The following is a 20,331-nucleotide window of genomic DNA, read 5'->3' as shown; positions in this document are numbered from 1 at the left end:
CCAATATATACTGCGATAGCCGCGTTATTCTTTGGGCGTAATCAAATTTTGGCGCCGTTGCCGGGGAGAACGGTACAAGAAGCGCTTCAAGGAATAGGTTTGCTGAATTAATTCGTCAAAGCGGTAACCTCGTTCCTTCTTCTTCTTTTTTTTTTCTCTTGCTTTTTGTCTTCAGTTTATTTCATTCATAGTTTTGATTTGATTGTGCAAAAGAAAATGAAAATAAAATAAAAATAATATACATATATTTTGTGTTGCATGCGTAGGCATAGAGACGAGTTAGGTAGATTTGCAAGAAGACCGGAATTAGAACCTGATACTTTTCCTGTGAATTTGCCCGATACGCCATCTAATTCTAACACCATGAGCAATCACGAAGATCAGCCCATTAGGACTCTCCAGGACTATCTCCATCCTACACGCACAGCCACACCGTCATGCATTATGTTCCCACCCAATGTCCCACAACAGGATTTTAAACCAGGAATGATACAGTTACTTCCTACCTTTCATGGCTTAGAGAATGAAAATCCTTACGTGCACATTAGAGAGTTTGAGGAGGTAGTGGCGACTTTTCATAGTCAACCCGGTACAATAGATGCAGTTAGACTTAAGTTTTTTCCATTTTCTTTGAAAGATAGAGCGAAAAGTTGGTTGTATTCACTGAGACCGCGGTCAATAGGATCTTGGGATGAGATGACACAGGTTTTCTTTAACAAATACTTCCCCCACCATAAGACCAGTGGTTTGAAGAGACAGATTTCAACCTTTGCACAAAAGGATAGTGAGACTTTGTATCAGGTGTGGGAGAGGTTTAAAGATTTGTTGAACTTGTGTCCTCATCACGGCTATGAGAGTTGGCGTTTAGTTAGTTACTTTTATGAGGGACTTACACCTAGAGAGCGCCAATTTGTAGAGATGATGTGTAATGGTGAGTTCTTGCAGAAAGATCCGGATGAGGCCATAGAGTACCTGAATGATCTAGCTGAGAAAGCTCATACTTGGACAGGACCTAGTGCGACTGATAGTACTAGTAGGTCACGACCTACAGCTACTCCTTCTAGTGGAGGAATTTACCATCTTAGAGAGGAGGATAATCTCAAGGCCCGGATAGAAATTCTGACTAGGGAGTTAGAGGCCTTAAAAACAAAGGATACAAAGGTTACACATACTGTTTCTCGTATTGAGTCCCATGGACCCTGTTTTGTATGTGGTGGAGTGGATCACCTAGCTCAGGATTGTCCCACATTTGCTGAAATGAGGGGTGTGTATGAGGAACATTGTAATGCCTTAGGTATGTACAAGAAGCCTTTTACACCCTTTTCAGATACCTATAATCCTGGTTGGAGGAACCATCCTAACTTTAGTTGGAAATCTGACCCGCAACATCCTGCACAACCACAGCTGCCTAGAGCTTATTCTACACCTCCATACCATGCTCCATCTTCTAGGAATCCTTTAGAGGACACACTACATGCTTCTATTGAGGCTCAGAATAAGACAAACCAGAAGTTTGAATCAATGATTACTCAGGTGGTTGAGGAAAATAAAGAGATTAGGAGTCAAGTATCTAAGTTGATTAGTGCTTTAGCCGTAAATGAACGAGGAAAATTTCCATCGCAAGCTCAACCCAATCCCCAAGGTCAGCATATGGCACAAACTTCTAACCCTGATAGGCAAGATCTTAAGGAGGTTAATTCCATAACTACTCGAAGTGGTAAGGTTATAGAAAGGGTTCCCAAGCCTAAGGACACACAAGAGAAGTTGAGTAGTGATGTAGTTGATGTTCCAAGAGAGGAAGAGATAGTGAAGAGTCCAGTTAGAGTGCCCTTTCCTCAAGCTCTCAAGTCTACCTCAAGAGTTATGGACCATAGTAGCGAGATCCTAGAGAACCTAAGGCAAGTAAAAATTAATCTTCCTTTGTTACATGTGATAAAACAGGTTCCAACTTATGCAAAGGTCCTTAAAGATTTGTGCACTGTAAAAAGAAAACACCATGTTAAGAAAACAGCTTTTCTAACAGAACAAGTAAGTGCTTTGATTGAACAGAGAATCCCACCAAAATATAAGGACCCAGGATGCCCCACAATTTCTTGTATTATTGGGAATCATGAGTTTGCACAGGCCTTACTTGATTTGGGAGCTAGTGTCAATCTCATGCCTTATTCTGTTTACTTGCAATTGGGATTAGGAGAGATCAAACCCACCTCTGTGGTCTTACAGTTAGCTGATCGGTCAGTAAAGATACCAAGGGGGATAGTTGAGGATGTGTTAATTCAAGTTGATAAATTTTACTATCCTGTTGATTTCTTGATTCTAGACACACACTCTGTTGTTATTTCTGAATCAAAAATCCCCATTATTTTAGGTAGACCTTTTCTTGCCACCGCTAATGCTCTTATTAATTGCAGGAATGGATTGATGAAGTTGTCCTTTGGGCATATGACCCTTGAGGTCAATATCTTCCACATAAGCAAACAGCCACAGGAGGACGATGAGTGTCACCAAACTTACCTGATAAACATACTTATGCAAGAGGAAGCCATCACAAAACATGACCCCGATCCTCTTGAATATTTTCTTATTAATTCTGGGTTTGATAGCACATTTGACTCTAATGATGTTACTAATATTTGTGCTGTTTTTGATTCATCTCAGGATTATGGGACGAGGACATGGCAACCAAGATTTGAGGAGCTGCCCTTGATGCGAGAACAACCGAAGCCATCTACCATTGAAGCCCCAAAAGTCGAGTTAAAGCCACTGCCTAAGGGTTTAAAACATGCATTTCTTGGTCCAGGTGATACCTTTCCTGTAATAATTTCTTCTAACTTAAGTGCATCACAAGGTAAAAAATTACTTATAACTTTGAATGAGCATAAATCTGCACTTGGTTGGACCATGGCCGACATTAAAGGCATCAGCCCTTTAATTTGTTCTCATAGGATTCACTTGGAGGAGGGAGCTAACCCTCGTAGAGACCCCCAACGCAGGCTAAACCCTACCATGAAAGAAGTTGTGAAAAATGAAGTCTTAAAACTGTTAGATGCGGGTATTATTTATCCGATTGCCGATAGCAAGTGGGTTAGTCCTACGCAGGTAGTTCCTAAAAAGTCAGGTGTCACAGTAGTGAAGAATGATGTAGGAGAATTAGTCCCTACCAAAGCAGCAACCGGGTGGCGCATGTGCATTGATTATAGGAAGTTAAATGCTGCCACTCGCAAAGATCATTTTCCCTTTCCATTCATCGACCAAATCTTAGAGCGTGTAGCTGGTCATCCCTTTTATTGTTTTTTAGATGGTTATTCTGGTTATTATCAAATTGAAATTGCTTTAGAGGACCAAGATAAGACCACTTTTACATGTCCCTTTGGAACTTATGCATTTCGTCGTATGCCATTTGGTTTGTGTAATGCTCCAGCTACCTTTCAAAGGTGCATGATGAGTATTTTTAGTGATATGGTTGAGAATTGCATGGAGGTGTTTATGGATGACTTGACTGTTTTTGGTGACTCCTTTGATGTATGTTTGTTTAATTTAAAAAGGGTTCTAGCTCGTTGCAAAGAAAAAGGCCTTGTATTGAATTGGGAGAAATGCCATTTTATGGTGCCTTCGGGTATTGTTTTGGGCCATATTGTTTCCTCTAGGGGAATAGAGGTTGATCAATCCAAAATTGAGTTGATCTCTAAGTTGCCCACACCTAAGACTGTGAAGGATGTTAGATCATTCCTTGGTCATGCTGGTTTCTATAGGAGGTTTATCCAGAATTTTTCTGCCATATCTAGACCATTGTGTAACCTTCTAGTTAAGGATACCCCATTTGAGTGGACACAAGAGTGCCAAGCGGCATTCCAAACGCTTATTGGGAAGCTCACTTCAGCTCCCATTATGCAGCCACCAGATTGGAGTTTACCTTTTGAAATTATGTGTGATGCAAGTGACTACGCAGTAGGGGCTGTCTTAGGTCAACGGAGAGAGGGAAAATCCTTTGTCATTTATTATGCTAGTAGGACTTTAAATAGTGCTCAAATGAATTATTCTACTACTGAAAAAGAACTACTAGCTGTAGTATTTGCATTAGATAAATTCCGTGCTTATTTGATTGGCTCGCCTATTACAATTTTTACAGATCATGCAGCCCTTAAGTACCTTCTCGCAAAGAAGGATGCTAAGGCGCGATTAATTAGGTGGATCTTGCTTTTGCAGGAATTTAATCTAACCATCAAGGACAAGAAGGGTTTAGAGAATGGGGTGGCTGATCACCTCTCAAGGTTAATATTTGAGGATACTACAGATACACCACCGATCCGTGATGATTTTCCAGATGAACAATTATTTTCTATCACCTCCATGCCGTGGTTTGCACATATTGTCAATTATTTGGTAACAGGTGAGATGCCATCAGACTGGAATGCACAGGATAAGCAGAAGTTCTTAACAGAGGTACGTTCTTTTTATTGGGATGATCCACAGCTTTTTAAGTACTGTCCTGACCAAATTATGAGGAGATGTGTCCCAGATGATGAGATAGCAAGTGTCTTAGAATTCTGTCATTCCCAAGCTTGTGGAGGCCATTTCTCTATGAAGAAAACCGCTGCAAAAATTTTGCAGTGTGGATTTTATTGGCCATCATTGTTTCGAGACACAAATGTTTATTGTCGTTCTTGTGAGAAATGTCAAAAATTAGGAGCTTTGTCCCGTCGTAATATGATGCCTTTGAATCCAATTTTAGTGATAGAAATTTTTGATTGCTGGGGTATAGATTTTATGGGACCGTTTCCTCCTTCTTTTGGTTATCTATATATTATTGTTGCAGTAGATTATGTGTCCAAATGGGTAGAGGCTGCAACTTGTAGGAACAATGACAATAAGACAGTAATTAAATTTCTAAAGGAAAATGTGTTGTCTCGTTTTGGTACACCACGTGTTATCATTAGTGACCGGGGTACACATTTTTGTAACCGTTCCTTTGAAGCATTGATGAGGAAGTATGGGGTGGTGCATAAGATTTCTACAGCTTACCATCCTCAAACAAGTGGGCAGGTAGAGCTTGCTAATAGAGAGATTAAGCGTATTTTAGAGAAAACGGTTAACCCCGACCGGAAGGATTGGTCATTGCGATTAACTGATGCACTTTGGGCATACCGTACAGCTTTCAAGACCCCCCTAGGCATGTCACCTTATAGGCTTGTTTTTGGTAAACCTTGCCACCTACCGGTAGAGCTAGAACATAGAGCCTATTGGGCTATTAAGAACTTTAACTTTGATTTACCTGAAGCCGGTGAGCTTAGGAAGTTCCAGATGACCGAGTTAGAAGAGTTGCGAAATGAAGCTTATGAAAATTCTAAAATTTACAAGGCTAAGATGAAGGCATTTCATGATAGAAATATTCTTAGAAAAACATTTGCACCTAATCAACGAGTATACTTATATGATTCTAGGCTTCATAAACACCCTGGTAAATTACGATCTAGGTGGACTGGTCCTTTTGTGGTAAAGCATACATTTGAGAATGGAGCGGTAGAGATAGAAGATCCTAGAGATGGTCGGATGTTTAAGGTAAATGGCCAGAGACTCAAGCCGGTCCTTGAGAAAGAGGCTCCAGTAGAGGAAGATATTCTTCTCATGGACCCCGTCTACGAACAGTGATGCTATGCCCATGCAGGTACGTTTCTCTTATTCCTTGTTTCTTTTTGTTTTTCTTTATTTTGTCTTTGTTTCAGTTTTTGTTTTTGCTTGTTTTGTTTTATTTCGTTTGGTTTCCTTAGTTTAATTTTCAGGTTTGCCAGCTTCCTGTTTTTACCATGGATTTGTGCTCCGCTAATCAGGTGACCTCTATCCTATTTTGTTTTCTATGCTTTTATTTCCATACATTGAGGACAATGTCATGTTTTAGTTGGGGGAGGGCAGCCCATGTGTATATGTTTTTGCATGAATTTGCTTTAAAAAAAAACAAATGATTACAGAGTATTTTTGCTGGAGTCAATTTTTCTATCTTAGTCACACTATTAAGACACCCTTTGAATTCTTTTTTTATGCACGCATCTAAGCCTTGTGGTTTGATGGATGTTCAATGCATACAATTAGAGAACTCTCAAACTTAAGTATTTACGCATTGGTGAGTATTAGAGAGAGAGAGAGAGAGAGAGAGTTCATCATGTTCAGAGACTTGTGGCATGCGTTCATTGATTTTTTTGAATTGGTTGCTCTATTGGGAATTTTTATTGCACAGTTTGTGGTATGTTGGTTGATTATACTTAGGAGATGATGAAAGTCAATTTAGGATGAACGTTTGAGCCTTTCAAGCTAACCCATGTTTTATCCATTAGAAGCCATTTTGAGCCGAAAAAAAAGAACCCTTTCCTTTGTAAACCCATATGTCCTTACCCCCCCCTCCACTTTCAAGTACATGCTAGGGATGATAAATAATTGGTCCGCAAATAATGAAGACAAGAAAGGGGATGTACTGTGGTGGTTTCTCATTGGTGCTGGCAGGTTTGCTGAAATGGACTCCATAATTGCAACCAAAGGTTGTGTTAAAAAAAAAAAAAAAAGAAGAAGAAAAAGAAAAGAAAGAAACAAAGAAACAAATCAACTCCACCAGCAGCTTCAGCTTTCTATTACCACAGGCCTTGAAAATGTCTCAGGCTCTAATCTCCATTCTGAAAATGATTCTATTGGTTCCCAAACTGCTTGTCACAGGTTCAAAATGCTAGTATGAAGTTGTTGATGAAATAACCAAATGGTATGACTAGCGTGAAAAAAAAAAAGGAAAAAAAAAGAGAAAAGAAAAAAAAAGGTACAAGCGGTTTGAGGAAGTTGTGCTTGATGTTATATCTTGTGAAGACCTCTAGCATGTACTGGAAAGTTCTTTTGAATTCTCTTATCCATCCTTTTATTATTTTTATTTTACTTAACTTTAGCCTCATTACAACCTTTTATTATTGACCTTTTTGATCCTAAGTGGGTTTGTGGTAAGAATGGTTGAGTTCCCAATGGTTGGTGATCCTATCATAAGATCAATGCTTGTTTGTTGCTTGTTCATGAACACTTGCCTTCTCATATATTTGTGTGAACACCCTTTCTCAACTCCATAGAGAGACCCCTTACACCAGTCTACTATTGAATATTATACCTGTGAGATATGGAGTTGAAGCTTTTGTTTGAAATGTTCTCGACGTTGTATGTGTCAGGGTTGGTGGTAAGATGGTTACGGCTTAGAGTACACACACACACGAATTCTGGGAGTTGCTCTTGATGGACTGATTTTGATAGTATTGTTGATCTCTTGCGAGTACTTTGTTTGTTATACTTGAATATTATTGCTTAGCTCATGCAAAAGCTGTCTACACTGGGTTGGATATAGTCCGTTCTTTTTCTTCGCTTAAATTGCGAGGGACTAGCAATAAGCTGGTTGGGAGGTGTGATAGGTGCATGAAAATGTACCTTTTAACACTACCACTTTAGGCTAAATTGTTAAGACTTAAGCATGATTTGGATATTTTTATGATATTTTTCTAATCTGAACTTTACTTCACAAAGTGTCCAAGTCTTAATTGATTTTGGTGATTTTATTGTAGGAATGGAGTTAAGAAGATTGAATATCCCATTGCAGTCCGAATGAAATGAAACTTGGTAGAGATGAAGTAGACATGTTGAGGTTTCATATGCATCAAGAATCAGGTCAATTGGAGCTCCAGAGAGAAAGTTATGAAGTTGCAAAGTTAGGTTTCCCTAAACCGCCAGCCTGGGCCCTGACAGATCAGACCTTTGTGTAGTATTTTGATGATTTCGAGAGCTACAGAAGTCCAATTGAGATGATTCAAATTTTGTTGGAAACTAGACTTCCAGAGCTTTCAAATGACTATAAGAACATAAAATTTGAAGATCAGATGCGATCTGGAGAGTCTCCTGAACTTCATGCTGACGTTGGTGCTCGAGGGTAAAGTCGGAAAAACACATGCAAACGTGTCTAAGTCGTGTTTCCTAGGGTTTTTAGCCCCAAAATCATATATATACTTGGGGAGCACGCCGTTCTAAAGAGAAAAAAGGCTGCATTACAAAGAAATCATCAAGAGGAGCCAAAAATTCATGGAGAGCTAATTCTTTGGTGAAGCTAGGGATGAACTCGCTTGGATGATGGTAGTTTCATTTATATTTGATCTATGTAATAGATTCTCATGTTGATACAATTTTTGTTTATCATTTCTCATCCATAGATCTTTCTTGTGTTGGAATAATCTTGAACCTATTCTTTTCATAGATTCAGCCATGTCTTTTTCTATAGAATTGTTGAGGTGCTTGATTATATCTAGATTTGATTGTTTATCCAGTTAGTGTGATTTTTTGCTGAAATATTGCCATTGGGTATATTTTTGTCTTTGAATCTGAGTCTAAAAGGATAACAATCCTTGGTTTTAAAAGAGGAGAATGATTTTCTAGAATTATCACTAAATATTTTGATTGTAATGCTATATCCTCCAATTAGAGAATCTGGTGCTATGATCTCTAATTGAGTTATCCAATGGATCAAATATGAATGGAATTACCTGATTCAAGTGAGGAATTCCCGATGCTTTGCTGCCATTAATTCTGGTCACATCTTTTCACTACTACAATCTAATTGTCAATTTACTTTTAAACATTCACATCACATTTTACTGCTTTGATATTTCTTTTTAGTTTTGTAGTTCCTTTTAGTGTTCCTACCTTCTCCCTGTGGAATCGACACCCCAATATATACTGCGATAGCCGCGTTATTCTTTGGGCGTAATCATAACCCCAACAATTGGTGATAATTCACTACAGGTTTCGTCATACGAAAATGAGTGAGAAAAGGACAGTATGATCCAGGCAATGAGTTTAGTATGGCATCCTTCCCCAATTGATCATGAAGGGGAAAGCCAAGAGAGCTTAGACGCTCGATCAACTCAATCATGTACAGTACATGATCAGTTACCGAGGTCCCATCTTTCATTTGGGTGCTGAAGATGGCACAACTAGTTTTGTGCCTCTCAACATCGTCAGGAATGCCGAATGATTCATTCAACACTTGAATGATATCTTCCGGCTGCGTATTCTCAAAACGCCTACTAAACTCATCACTCATTGCTGTCAATATGATGCATCGAACAGTGATCCGATCACTGAGCCACTTCTGATAAGTGTCTCTGGCCGATCTTGATGCATTAGCAGCAGGCTGCTCAGGTGCTTGATCCGTTATCACATAAAGGATCCTCTCATGCTCTAGCACTATTTTCAGTTTTCTATACCAATTATTGAAATTTGGACCAGTCAACTTGTCATTGTCCAACAATGAGCGAAGTGATAAATTAGTGGCCATTTCTACATAAAAAAAATTTGGCTATTAGTATATGAATTGACTAAACTCAATAGACTTAGACTTTAGTCTAAAGGTATTCCCACTATTTTATACAAATTGGTAGCCTCTACCTCTAATTCGAAAAATTACTCCTAATTCTTTAGTGGGCACTAGAACCCAATAGATCATATATAGGCCCGAGTGTGGCTCGGCCAACCCATATGCATCTATTGGTAGGTTCTTAACCAATTGCTTCACCAAGCAACTTCTAGTGATGATTTTGCCTTAGGTTTTCCGGCAGACATGTGGCGCCTCCACCGAATACCCTAGTCAGGTTCAACCATTAAATGATAGGGTTAAGTCTAATCAACTAATAGACGACCAAATCCGAGTGTGGCTCGGCTCACCTGACCGTCTATTGAAGGTACACTTAACTCATCATATATTGAATGACAATTCCAATGCTTGATAAGTACCAGGCGTGTGGCGCCTCCAATAATTATCAAAATATTGGACCCATTATCACCCAACTTAATGGGAGGCTATGACCTAGTTATCCCCATAACCATTTCATTTTAAGGACCTAATAATTTTAGAAGATTTTATAATTAGGATAGATGAGAAGATCCGGTTAGTCTAATTTCTCTCACTGACTTCACCAAATCAGATTAGACTCAAACCGATTAAGGAGACACCTAAATCAGTCATACTGATTTTTCTTAAGGCATGAGCTAACTCGAATCATTAAGTGATCCAATCAAAATGTGATTGACCATGTCGGCCAAGTAAGTGAGATCGGTGGAAGGGATATGCCATTAACTCGACAAAGACGAATCAGTGCGAGTAGCTCCCAATTAAAAACCATCGGTCAAAACTGCCAAACTTACCTTAGATACCGACTGGTTAATCAATTTCGATTTGATTACTCAAATGACTCGGGCTACACCTCTGAGCCTAAATCAAGTTCCATCTTGGTCTAATCAAAGACATGGAATTGATCAATCTACAACTATTGTATTTAACCTAGAGTTTTCTTGACCTAATCTAGTTACTACTTAATTAGATTTGATCAATTAACTCTAATTAGACCATGTTTGATTCTAACCTTAGGTCTAACCCAATCCTAAGAACTTGATTCAAGCTAACCCATATGCCCAAAGAATTATGCAATGTCAATTAATTGAGTTACAATTTTATTTCATAACACTTAATTCTCAACTAAGTTTAGACTTATGAAAGTTTTGATCATTGCATATTTTTTTAATTACATATTAATTACAATCTTTCATTTATTAAAACATATTTTTAGATCTGAGTTTTTGTAATTAATCACATGTAATCAGATTTAATTCATGTTTAAGTCATTATGTTTTATGTTCATGCATCACATATACATAACAACATGAATTAATACAAACAACATGGATCTTATGTATTTATTTTTTTACTTTTATTTTCAGATCTGATTTGTTTATTAAAATCAGATATCATATGAATCATAAACTTTATTTAGATCTAATCTAATTAATATTATGATTTCAGATTTATTCATGTTACTAATCCTAACACAAATATGCATCATATGCATCCAAAATTTCAGATCTACTTAATCATGCATAATCAGCAATTAAATCAATCATAAAAAGCACTTTAGATCTAATCTAAATATGTTAATGATTTTAGATTTAATTGCAAGAATTAAAATATAAAAGTTTAAATATAAACCTGGCTCTGATACCACTGAAAGTTATTCCTAGGTTCTTCGGTGTTTAGCATGCTGAATTTTTTTTTTTTTTGAAAACCATGGCTGAACCTGATTGGGTTGCCTATGTACCCCTTCACAAGGGGAATCAAGCCACACGTAGTTCTTTTAAAGTTTCAAAAATACAGCAGAAAAATGAATCAAACAATTTAATTCATGCATGCTTACAAGATCAAATCTAGAAATCAGCACATTAAGAACACATAGCATTATGCCGGAATCATTTAAATAATTATGCTAAAACTTTTATGCATGATTAACTATCAGATCTGAAACTTAAGAACTCTATTCCAATTAATTTCCGAATATCCATCGAATAGATTCTGGAGATATCTCCGTGAGGAGCCCCAAAAGAGGGTAAAACCTCGGAGAATCCGACCTAAACCTTGACACCATAATAAATGATTAATGCTAGATTAATACCTTTTATGATGGATGAAAGTTGTGAATCTGATTCTTGACTTCGCAGCCACGCACACGAATGGCCTCTACGAGAAGTACATGCGAAGTCCTGAAGGATCTTCTTCCGCAACAGTGCTAGCAGCTGCAGAACACTTGAAAACTGAAATCTGCCCGTCGGGATTCAATCAACTCTTGTAAATCGTCTTGAAGCAGATAGAGATGAGGTTTGTAAGGGAAGTAGAGGACTCAGATCTGATCTTGAATCTTCTAGATATTCACCCTGAAAACCCTATCTAAAATGGAGAAGAAGAGGAGGAGGAGGCGGGTGAGGAAGAAGGCTGCAATGGATGTGTTTTCGGTGCCCATGTTTGACCCCTTTTAATGGCCTCCGAATTTTCATTCAAAATTCGAAATTTATTTTCAGAAAACCTCCTTTAGTTGGCACATGCAAAGAAATAGGAACAACCCAAATCAGATCTCAACCAAATCTGATTTAAATTCAAATTTTAAACATATGTGCAAGAGGGGAGGAATTTGAAATCCATGCAGCAGAATTTTCCGACCTCTCGTCGCATATATTTCATTTGAATTTCGAATTTAAATGATTCAGAAGTTCACAAGCCAGCTAGGAAAGTTATTTGATATATGAAATCATTTAATATATTGCTTAATGTTTGAATTCAAATTCAAACAACAAACAATGTCGCCATGTGTCAAGCAATGGGTCCATGCGCCATGCAATAATTTTGGTTTATTTAAAATTCATGAAATCCAATTCCATGTCACCACTAATTGCCACATCATCTGAGCCTAATCCTCTTGGGTTGCACCTAATCTAATTTGGTCAAACCCGGATTAAAACAAAGCAATTTGGTTGAACCCAATCTAATCAGGTCACACCCTGATTGAGCTCAAATTGAATCCAATTCAATTTTTGGCTCATCCAAATTCAATCAAATTGAATTAATTACTTTGTGTTGGACCTAATCCAATTAGGTCAATCCCCAGTTAAGAACAAATTAATTTAAAATTAATTTGATCAGCTTAAGTTCTTTTTGGTTCTGACCTAATCCAATTAGGTCAAAACCCTGATTGAGCCCAAACTTGAATCCAATTCAATTTGGCTCATCCTTAGTACAATTACTCAATCAAATTGAGTTTATTAGTAATTTAATTACTAATTAATCCTTCAATAATTGCTTTAATTATTTTATAAGATAATTTGCCAATCAAATTGACCAAATTACCCCCGAATGATTCTTAATCATTCATCAGCTTTCTTGATCAATCAGGAATCTTCTATGCGTGTGACCTCATAGGTTCGAACCTAAGCCGGTAGTATAGGAACAATTTCCTACACTAATCGATGTGACCATCTAGCAATGGTACCCGACGTCCGGATAGGCCGAATATATGTGAAGCAAATATTCTGGAACCCTGAACTATGGTTACTGTATAATTCAATCCCTTTGACTCCTAATGCCAGGATGACTTAGAGCTCACTGTCAACCCTATAATTAGTACATCCATTATGTGATTAACTTTAGATATCCCGTGACTCCTCACTGGGATTACCCTGGCCAAGGTTTTGCTAAATTAATCACAAGACATTATCTTCTATTTTCAGGAGGGGTCAATTCCATCTTGACTCACAACTGACTACGCAAGTACTTGACTGCACCCAGTGACCTTCTGTCACTGAATTAGAAATTCAGGTAGTCCGGTACCAAAGTACAGTGAGTTGCTTGCTAGTCACAGGTTGCGGTCTCAGGTCAAAGGGCCAAACTTATACCCATATCTACTCGGAACATCTCTCGATAGTAGAGCGTTCCAGAATTGGTCACGTTCAGTAAAATATACTCCGACACTTCATCTGTGTGGCATACCAGTGTCTCCACACTCCTTGGTTAAGAGAACAACCAACGTATATGTCATACAACGACCTAATTTCGATAATGTTGTCGTCCTAGTAACAACATATCATTTGGTCGCGAACAAGTTTAAGGACTCAAAGATAAATCCTCCTTTATCATAACATAAGTCCTAAGAACTTCATCATATAAGAGTTCATTTGAAGATAAAATGATGAATAATGCCAAATAACACTTTATTAATTTGTCAATTCATTTACAAAATTCAATCATCAATATGCTGACGATTGACATTTAGGATACAAATCCCAACAACTGGTCCTTTGACCTGCGGTGCTTCGGCCATTCATAGTGAGGTTATTGTAGTTTGACTGCACATATACATGGTCTCTAGTCATATGGGTCCTTGTTATGTAGATTGGCTGCAGTAGGTTCACTGTAGGAGTAGGGTATGCACTTACATGGAATCTATCGACCTTGATAGAAGAGGAGTGATCCTATGTGATTTATTAGACTGAGTTCTAAGATCTTGGCTAGGGCAGTAATATAAAGCGGAGAAAGAGTTTTTCACTATCGAACTCAAGTCAAATAAATCTAGACATATGACAGACGACGGGGTTTGACGAGTTATCCATGACCTTCAGTCTGTAGGGATCCATGATAGAAGGACTGTATCATACGATAACTGCACATAGAAATTCATCATTCTATTCTGCTGGGTGGCCACTACATACTGCTAGGTATCACTGGTGGATGGTGAGACTCACAGGGATCATCTTGATGGTCGATAATCCCTGGTGAGTTGAGTTGGAATTGTTTCAACCCATTGAAAGGAGTTTTCAATGATATTGTGATAGAGATTGCAATATATCTTACTACCAGTCAGAATAGAACCTATGGGGTCACACACATTAGAGGTATTGACCGATCCGATGGTTGAATATGATTAGGAATCACAAATAATCAATTAGATTGATAAATGGTTAACCCGCTAAGAGTTAGTGGTTAGAAGAAGGAATAATTGCAATCGGATTGCAATTTAATTTAATTAATTGAATTTAATTAATTGGACTTGATTATGAATCCTACTTGGAGTGGGATTCATAAAGTCCTAATTGGATTAGGATTTTAAATTAAATTAGAATCCTATTTGGAATAGAATTTCTAAAGTCCTAATTGTCTTAGGGCTGAAATTTAAACAAGTCCTGATTAGATTAGGATTTTCTCAAGTTCTAATTAATTTTAATTTTAATCTAATTAATTAAATGACTCCTAATTGGATTAGGATTGATTAAATTCTAATTGGATTAGGATTTGGAGGAATTAAATTGGGTTCATTTAATCCTTTTTAGAAAAGGATTGGGTCCCTAACTATGTGGCTAAACCCACCCCACTTAATATGATTAAGTGGGGTGTGAGAATAGAAGGGAGAAGAGGGAGGGGCCCACGCCCCTCCCTTGCTTGCGTGAGATGAAAAGGAGGGGCTATGCCCCTCCTCTCTTGGAAAATAATATGATAATGATGAGCTCCTAAAAAGTAGGAGCTCATCCTTATGTATTATGGCATTAAAAGGAGAGAGGTTTTGGCCCCTCCATTTCATGCCATTTTTCTGGGAGTTCACCGCAGCAAGTCCCTTCTTCCTTTCTCCTTTCAGCCACAAGGGAAAAGAAAAAGAAAGGGAGGCGTGGTGGCCCTTCTTCCTCATATTCTTGGTTCCAACAAAAAGAAAAAGGAAAAGGCTGCAAGTGTGTTGTTCTTGCTCCTTTTGATCCATCCTTCTTCCTCCTCCTCCCTAAGCATTCAAGAGTTGATTGAAAGGGAGGACTTCAGTCATCAAAAGCCATCTCTACAAAGGAGCTAGCACCCCGGGGAGATACGAAGGCTTCGATCGGTTCAATATTTCGTGTGGATACCCGTAGAGGCCGGACGCGTGTGCGGCTTCCATTGAACCTTCACCAAATACCACATGAATCAGATTTGCGGAGACCATCTACCCGCACAAGGTGAAGATCTGATCTTCTTAATGATTTTAAAATGGTTTAAAATAATTTAATTCTAATTTATCTACAAACGAAAGGTTTTAAAATACGTTAATGCGATGAACGGATCCCGCATATGTTTTTCCGCTGCAATCTGAAAATTATTTCGAAATTTTCATGACATATGAGGGATGCTAACAGAGGCTCCATATTCCCAGCTTCCTCCCACATAATCAACATTCTTCCAACGTCACAGCAGGACCCGTGTCCAAGCCTCCCGGATCGCACGTCCGGGTATCCCATGGCCAGCCGGGATGCGCATCCCGGATGACCGCCTCCTCCCAGATTCCAGTTCCCTCTGCATTTCAGCCGTTCGTGATTCACTTCCTAGATTCCAGCCTTCCGCATCCGCTTCCCTCTTCGTTTCAGCATTCCCAGCGATTTTCCAGCTTCCGAATCCCAGCAATTGCATTCCAACCTTCTGCATCAGCATCCAGCCATCCGCGTCCAGCAATCGCATTTCCATCCTTCCATCCTAGCGTCCGGGATACTCGGCAGCTAGCACGAAAGGAGCATCTAGTGCGTCTGTTCACACTCCTCTCCATGTTATCCCATGTGATCAAGGGATCCATCAGGGGATATAGAATAGCTCTCCCTCGGCTGAAAAGGGATCTCTGATTCAAAAAAAAAAAGAAATAGAGGATGCTCTATTTTCCAAAAGGAAAAGAAAAAGAAGAAGAAGAGAGGCTAATGTATTTAATGGGAGGCTGATTTCTTAGGTGAAGGGTGATGGAGGAACCTTTGATATATTGCTTTCTTTGAAGTAAACTCTGAACCTTTGCTCTTATTGATTTATGTTTTCGATGTGTTATGGATTCTTGCATAATTATTTTGTAGATAATTCTTTAATGGTTTGTGTCTATTGATATATAGATTGCTTTCGTATTTGATTTGTCATAGACATAATAGGCATGATGAATACTTAGAAGTCGTCTTCATGTGTTCATGAAATTTATACCATGATTAGATCTATCCTACTATTAATCTTTAATCAAGAACTATAGAGTTTATTTCTTGGATGCGATATCATCAAGGGGGATTCCGGATCCCCAACCATCTCTATTTCATTGAACTTTGTTTAATTACTTATTATTCTCTGCTTTCAATTCATAAAAACCATCTGAAATTATATCTGAAATTACGCTAATAATACATAAACCGCTCCCTAAGGAATCGACCTCGGACTTCTAAGTTATACTACTTGTGCGATTTTCCTGCACTTGGGAGAGCAGTTTTGCGAACGCACCATATGCCAACTATTATACCCATTAGCAGGGCCATATGCCAACTATTATACTCGTTGGCGAGGGCTGCATATAGCTATCTGAGAGTCTGAATCTTATTTCTTAAATCATATTTTCATATGTTATTTTTTTTCAAAATATATTTTTCGTTAAGTACATGAATAAGACAGTAAATAGCTTTATTGAATTCATAATCCCTAAATATTCTTTAACAATAAAACTGACATTAAATCATTTATGGTAAATTAGCTATTTTCATAAAAGTTTATAATTTATAATTAGGCCATATGTATCATTTTCCTAGCAAAATGCAATTTTTCATAATTTAGAAATCATTCACATAAGAGGATCCATGAAATAATGCTATTTGACATAAAAACATAAATCATTTCACAATCATATGCTTGATCCTAAATTCTCACAAAAATGCATAGCCAATTTTATCAATATAAGTTTTATTTTCATTCTTCATATAAATTAAAATTGTATAGTAACTCAAAAATTAGTAAGTTCATGTCAAGGCCACTTACCTCTATTTGCTTAAAAATCGCAAAGTTCAATTGCGCAAATCAGCTAAACCTTTTAAAAGTCATTTAAGAATATAAATTAATTCATGTTCAAGTATGTAAAATCTAAATACAAAATAAGGAAGTCTAGGGGACTGAAATGGGCTTGGTCATGAATCATGTCCAAATCGGGGGAAACAGGTAAGAAAGACCAGCTAACATTGGTCTAGAATCCTATATCAAGGTCCATCCAATGGGTACATAGAGAAGGAGACAAGCAAGAGATGGGATCTATTATTTTATTTATTATATTATATTTTATTTGTGTCTCTTCTCTCTTGTTTTTGGCTTTTTTTTCTTCTTTCTTCTCTCTCTCTCTCTCCTATATTCTTCTCCATATGCTGGTTAATGATTAAGGTGTTTTATGTGACCTTTCGAAAATAATTTTCTACTGTTATCCTTAGTTCCTTTCACACGTAAAAATATAGCAAAATTTGAAACCTAAGTTTAACTTTATCCATCTTCTTCTTTTGAACTTGCTTTTGTCATAGTTATACTTTCATTCTTGTAGTTTCTATCCAACTATTTTTAGTTTTAAAATCACTGCTTTCATCTGCTTCGCAAAGCATGAATGTTACAATCTCTCTCACCACGGGCTACTATAACATCTTTTGTATTTGTACTTTTATCCTTCCAATTTGGGAAGCACATTCTCCTTTGCAGAGTACCCTTCATTATTTCTTTCAGTTTTTGGCTTCCAATTTCAATGCCTTGAGATCAGACAATGAATGCATAATGGACAATAGCAAACCCATTGTTTATTCAAGTGCCCTCTATCCCACTTGTTGATGGTGACTTATCATGCTTGGTTTCTCAAATACACTCCTTGCTTCTGATTAATAATTAATATTTTTGATTAATGCATTTTAATTAAGGTAGGTTAGTAATCCCTCAAAAAAAAAAAACTTCAAAGTAGACATTTAAACTAAAAGAGGAAATGAAAGTTTAACCTTAATAGTAAGAATCTTGTCTAACACTTCGGGATATCTTCTTCCTTCCTGAGCCTTCTCTTGTTCTTCTTCTCCTCTCATATTAAAGATTCAAACATGAATTGTGGTGAATAATCACCACACTTTTATTATAAGAAAAAAATAATCTTAACCTGTTTCTTTTAGGCAACAAAAGTGACAAACTTATTAAGTTAAACAAGAAATAGGTTTTAGCAAAAAAAAAAAACAAGAAATAGAAGGATATCATTAAGGTCTTGATGTCAGCCAAGAGCTCGGTTTGTGATCGCACTGGGCATCCTTCCCAGCCAAACCCAACCCACTTAGGCGCCTACCTGGGCGATGCTGCGTTGTCTGGGCCTCCCAATTTCGTAAGGCGCTCGCCCAGCCCAGCCCAGCCCAGCCCACTCAGAATAGTATCCGACCCATAACATTTTAGCCCGCCAGGCTTGACTCAACCCCCGTTTACCGGCGAAATGATAAGGAACGGAAAATGGTTTTAGCAAGAAGAAACGGAAAATGGCCGAAAGGCTTCTTTCTTTCTCTCTCTGCTTCTAGGGCAAGAAAGGAGCTCCGTTTCTCGGCAGCGACTAGAGACCAACAAGGGCCGGCGTAGATCGGCGGTGATCAGGAAGGCCGCAAGGTAGCTCCTTGTCTCTCTCCCTGTCGATCTTTCGATCGTTGCTTCTTTCTCTTTCTTTTTTCCCTGAGAGAAGGGATTTTTTCTTCTGTAAATCTATTTAGGGGCTGGCCAGATACCTCTGGGGTAAGAGGGTTCTAATCCTTTGGTCGCCGTCTCAAGAAAAAATAGAAAAACGATAACCGATGATATTGTTCCTCATCTTTTGTGTCCTGCCTTTTTTTTTTGTTTTTTAATTTCCATTTTTTCCATTTTAATTTTGGAGTTACAATTGATGTTGTGGAGAGGATATTTCTTTGGTATATTTTCACGCTTCTAGGTATTGATCATCATTTCTGGTCTATTTTGATGATGAATTAATTTATATCAGGACTTCTATTCTATGTTTTAGCTTGAGTAGGATTGGGAATTTAAAATTATGTGTTTGAATCCAGTGAATGTATTTGGAAATTTTAAATTTTACAATGGCTTCTTTTTTTTGTCATGTTTCTTTGTTATCTGTTTTAAGAAAATGAGAAGTTAAATTGTTTCATTTCTCCTTCTGTTTGGTATCTTGTATTATTCTCTGTTTTCATGTATTTTATGTTGTAGCAACATACTAGTGTTATTACCATGACGATGGGACTAAGTAGTGACATAACAGTGATGCCACTATTTTCATATTAGTACGTAGTGGCATACTAGTGCTACTACCATTATTAAAATAGTAACTTGAATATGATTTCTATATGTTTCTAATTTCTTCTACATTATTTTTTGTTTTACCATTGCTAGCATATCTTTGGATCATGTGATAGTGATAATTTATTGAGAACAATGTGAGTTTTAATCAATAATCGAAATATATGCATATATACATTGTTTTTGTTTAATTTTATGCTAATTTTGTTGCCTAGATGTCACCTAATTGCCTGGACCATCATCTAGGTTATAGGAGACTTCATCATTAGGGGCTACTCGACAATTATGCCACTGATAGAGTATAAAAATATAAGCTGATATTTTTAAACACCTTGTTTCTTTCTAAATATGTTTTTGATTAAATAAATTTCAAAGTCAATGCCTAACAATAATTTCTAATCCTGGATATGCCATAGTGGCTGAAATTTTGATAGCTCTGTCCTAAAATATTGGTTGAGGTCTTGGAAAAAATCTTGCATCTTTCCTTATTTTCAAGATGATAAATATCTCATCTTTATAAAAAACTTGCTCCAAATTGAAGATGAGTAGATCGGTCGACTTTGTCTCTTCTTTTAAGCCTGTTACAAGCCTCTCTTAGTCTTTCCAATATGGAAATCAATTAAAACATATGTTTAAGGTTAAAACTTAGAAGCATCACTTTCTTACCTCAAACCCCTTTTTTCGTAGGGACTTTAGAGCTTTAGTTTCCTTGGAAATGCACTTAGGATAGCATCTTGAGAAAAGAAAAAAAAAAGAACAGTAAAAAGGTAGTAATGCAGTTTATGGTGGCAAACGTTGATGGGGTTATATATGATTGGTAGGGTTTAGGGATTGGGTCATGTTGAACGAATTTGTCA

At 37.4% G+C, this 20,331-nt stretch overlaps 2 protein-coding genes and 1 non-coding gene across 5 annotated transcripts in view; 2 read left to right on the top strand and 1 right to left on the bottom strand.

Annotated features, from left to right (window-relative positions):
* The first annotated feature begins 696 nt into the window (after nt 1-696).
* Nucleotides 697-5,691, top strand: LOC120106013. The gene has a single exon (XM_039118849.1). The coding sequence runs from the start codon at nt 697-699 to the stop codon at nt 5,647-5,649; it is 4,953 nt and encodes a 1,650-aa protein (XP_038974777.1). The 3' UTR covers nt 5,650-5,691.
* Nucleotides 744-851, bottom strand: LOC120106014. The gene has a single exon (XR_005508258.1). It is a non-coding gene; the product is annotated as a small nucleolar RNA R71 (small nucleolar RNA).
* A 12,931-nt stretch (nt 5,692-18,622) lies between the features above and the next one.
* LOC103697124 overlaps nt 18,623-20,331 on the top strand; it is a 33,858-nt gene continuing 32,149 nt past the window's right edge. For 2 of the 3 annotated variants that reach the window (XM_008778919.3, XM_017840600.3), the window contains exon 1: nt 18,623-18,796. The gene's annotated coding sequence lies outside the window, so the exon portion shown is untranslated. The remainder of the gene's footprint in view (nt 18,797-20,331) is intronic. The other variant, XM_008778921.4, reaches the window with a different exon arrangement.

The sequence above is a fragment of the Phoenix dactylifera genome, unplaced genomic scaffold (assembly GCF_009389715.1).
Source record: "Phoenix dactylifera cultivar Barhee BC4 unplaced genomic scaffold, palm_55x_up_171113_PBpolish2nd_filt_p 000431F, whole genome shotgun sequence".
Taxonomy (NCBI): domain Eukaryota; kingdom Viridiplantae; phylum Streptophyta; class Magnoliopsida; order Arecales; family Arecaceae; genus Phoenix; species Phoenix dactylifera.
This window is presented reverse-complemented; position numbering and strand designations above follow the sequence as displayed.

Bases quoted from the DNA above. Each gene is read 5' to 3' on its own strand.
- LOC120106013 (XM_039118849.1), top strand. From the start codon at position 697: ATGACACAGGTTTTCTTTAACAAATACTTCCCCCACCATAAGACCAGT.